A 3,052-nucleotide genomic window follows, 5' to 3' on the forward strand; every position below is an offset into this window, starting at 1 on the left:
TAACAGGAAAAATAAAACGGAAAGTAAGCAATACCAGAATGGAGTAACTGCCTTCGCAGAACAGAAATAATCACTTTACAGGATGAGTGTATTACATATGTTTGGCATCATTACCCCACTGGTGCATATAGGAATAGGAAGAGGAACTTGTAGAGTTCAAATCATCATTTGAAACATTTTACCACTTCCGAAGTTCACAGGAACAAAAATTATTGGAAGATCTTTCAGGAAAATCAAAATAGACGGGACGTTCGTCCATGCTGCATCGAAATTAATATATAAGGCAAGCGGCTACGGGCTAAAAACTCAACTTTGGAAAATGTTTCTTAAGTTTTAGATTTTACATATCATGACTATTATTTTGTAAGTAGTAGAGTAAGCATTAAATTATGCTCTTATTTTCTTACAGTAGATGAGCAACAGAAATTTCCTTTAATGTTCATTTCATTATGATCCATATCATTATTGTTACTGTTTTTTATCATTATCATTCTCTCAATTATTCATGGGACATTAGTGACAGCGATACAGGAACGTACAGTCTCCAAGATGATACCTGTTTCAAAATACAGTCAATATTGAATCTGTTAATGTGATTTGGAAGGAAACTTCCATCTTCAACGCTTGGTGCATTCATTAACCTTTGTAATTTCTTCTCATAGGACTGTCCAACGATGGATTGCAACACGGAAACTGTTACCTTTACTATAGTGAACATACTTTATACTTTCACATCATTTGCGTCCGGATCTGCAGGGTTGAGTTCAAACTTTAATACAGGCATAGGGACCAATTCTCATACCTACATGACTGGCACGGAAAAAAGCGACGGAAAACTTTGGATGGCAGTCAATCCTTGCACTGGCAAAACGATCGAATACGATTTCTATGATTATTTGGCACAATCCACAAATGAAACGCTTCTTGTCGAGGAAGTGCTCATAGACGACAGAAAGACGCCGTGGGTGTGGAGCTTCAGGTGGTCATGGAGCAATGTCTTGTCTGTAGTGTTCTCTTTCATCGGTATTGTCGGAAACGTGTTGGTCCTACTGGCTCTAATGAAACGCAATTCCTCCCGCCACGCTCCGGATACCTTCATAGGGGCCCTAGCACTCGCCGATCTATTGACGTCGATCTTTGTCATGCCTATTCCCACAGCCATTTCTGTTCCTGACTCAGCCCTTGGAAACTTTTATTGTTCAATCGTCTTCACGTTCTATCCTATGTGGACGTGCATACACGCCTCTATCTACACTCTGACAGGCATGTCCATAGAGCGATTCCTGGCGGTTGTCTACCCGCTCCGTTTGCACCGACGCCTCAACCGTGGACACGTCTTCGTCTACCTCATCGCAGTTTGGATTCTCTGCATTCCGTCTTCTTTTCAATTTTTCTATGTCCGTGTCACCAACAACGTCTGCAGGGACACCAAGCCGCTAGATACAAAGAAAATTATCGTGGTTTACCTTTTCTTGTTCCGATTCGGAATTCCGGCTCTCACTATGACCATTACCCAAGGCCTCACCGCAATTTCACTTCACCGCCAGTCCCGTGAAATGCGGGGGACTCGCTTCGAGAAAGGCGGGACAACACCATCTTTTCATGTTAGAGCGCGCAATCAGGTGGTTAAATTGACCTTCATTGTTGTCCTCATCTACATATTTACTGTCGGGCCGGACATACTAGCCAATTTGATTACAGTTATGACCGACTCACATTCCTCATACCTCTTCAGTCCTCTACATTACAGTTTGTCCTACGCCACCTTCATTAACTCGTGTGCTAATCCATTCATATACACCGCACGATACCCAAGATTTCGCGCCGCTATTCGTGATATTTTCACGTTTAATTCAAAGGGGAAAAATGGGCCACTTTTTGTACAAACTGAGACGACTTCCCAGCAAATCCAAATTTGTGAGTAAAATCTCTTCAGTTTGTCCCTCTTCAGGTTGTAATCTCGTCATTGTAGATGCTATGGAGGTTTCACACTCTATTCTTCTGCTACATTCATAGAACACAGCACAGCTTGGTGAGATTTAGCACGTAAAAACCTTAAACTTCAAAGCCTCTTTACTCAGTAAACACTTTTCCTGAGTATGCACTTTCTTGCCGTTATTTAGACAGGTGACTAAGGTCCATTTGTACCGAGTAATAAATCGTTTAAAAGCTTAGAGTCAGCTCTTTTATAATCGGAAAACGAACGAAATAACGACAAATGAACGATCGATTTTTTTGTGGTGATTTTGAGGTGCAGGGTTACACAAAAAAATACACTTTTTCAGACCAAAAAAAAATTGAATATCAAATTATTAGTTATATCCTTTACATATAAAGCGGAAACTGAATTCATTATCACATTTACTTTGTACAGAAATTGTTGCATATTGGTATACTGCGAACCACGGCAACCGGAGAAGTATTGTGTCTAATGTTGGCCTTTGTGAAAAGGCGAACTGTTGTGTTGCAAATTTCTGAAAAGTAAGGAAAACACACGGGTAACACAGTTAGACAACCTTGAGAACAGAAGACACACAATAAAGGTTAGGTAACTTCTGGGTTTCTCATTCATTATGACCACAGGTACGATTAAATGTGAATAAATCATAATGCATACCGCATTGTAATGTCAGATGTGAAAAAAAAATCAGGTTGTTGTTTTTCTACTTTCTCCTGAATTATGGTTTTTGTGCTTTGCTTCAAATAAATCTTGTGGATAGAATAATAGGTGTTAGTTGTAAAGAGTGAAGTTGATAGAAAAATAATCATTAATGTATTCCGTTGACTCTTGGAAAAAATATATCTCAAGCATCAGAGGCACTTTGGCTGAGAAGATGCTAGCTAAAGGCGGATTGTACAAGACATGAGTGTGTACCAAGGTTCGACAATTAATGCTAATAGTATTCATTAACTTACTCAAACGTTATCAATATATGTGACCCTGCACCTCAAAACAAACAAAAAGTCGCCAGACATGAATTTTTAGTTAAGACCATATTCTGAAAGAGCAGACTTTAAGCTTTAAAATGATGTATAACTCAAATCAAATGGA

The 3,052-nt window shown here is 39.3% G+C and overlaps 1 protein-coding gene across 1 annotated transcript; it reads left to right on the forward strand.

Moving 5' to 3' along the window:
* The first annotated feature begins 806 nt into the window (after positions 1-806).
* LOC139741100 (galanin receptor 2a-like) lies at positions 807-2,043 on the forward strand. The gene is made up of 2 exons (XM_071651690.1): positions 807-1,604; positions 2,017-2,043. The coding sequence occupies exons 1-2, from the start codon at positions 807-809 to the stop codon at positions 2,041-2,043; spliced, it is 825 nt and encodes a 274-aa protein (XP_071507791.1).
* The last annotated feature ends 1,009 nt before the right edge of the window (positions 2,044-3,052 follow it).

Source organism: Diadema antillarum, unplaced genomic scaffold (assembly GCF_040938485.1).
Source record: "Diadema antillarum isolate AM-2024a unplaced genomic scaffold, OU_Dant_1.0 seq00000903_RagTag, whole genome shotgun sequence".
NCBI lineage: Eukaryota > Metazoa > Echinodermata > Echinoidea > Diadematoida > Diadematidae > Diadema > Diadema antillarum.

Excerpts from the sequence above, each read along its gene's own strand:
- LOC139741100 (XM_071651690.1), top strand. The coding sequence starts at position 807 with ATGACTGGCACGGAAAAAAGCGACGGAAAACTTTGGATGGCAGTCAAT. Across the intron at positions 1,605-2,016 it reads GGACAACACCATCTTTTCAT|AACACAGCACAGCTTGGTGA; the intron begins GTTAGAGCGCGC and ends CTACATTCATAG.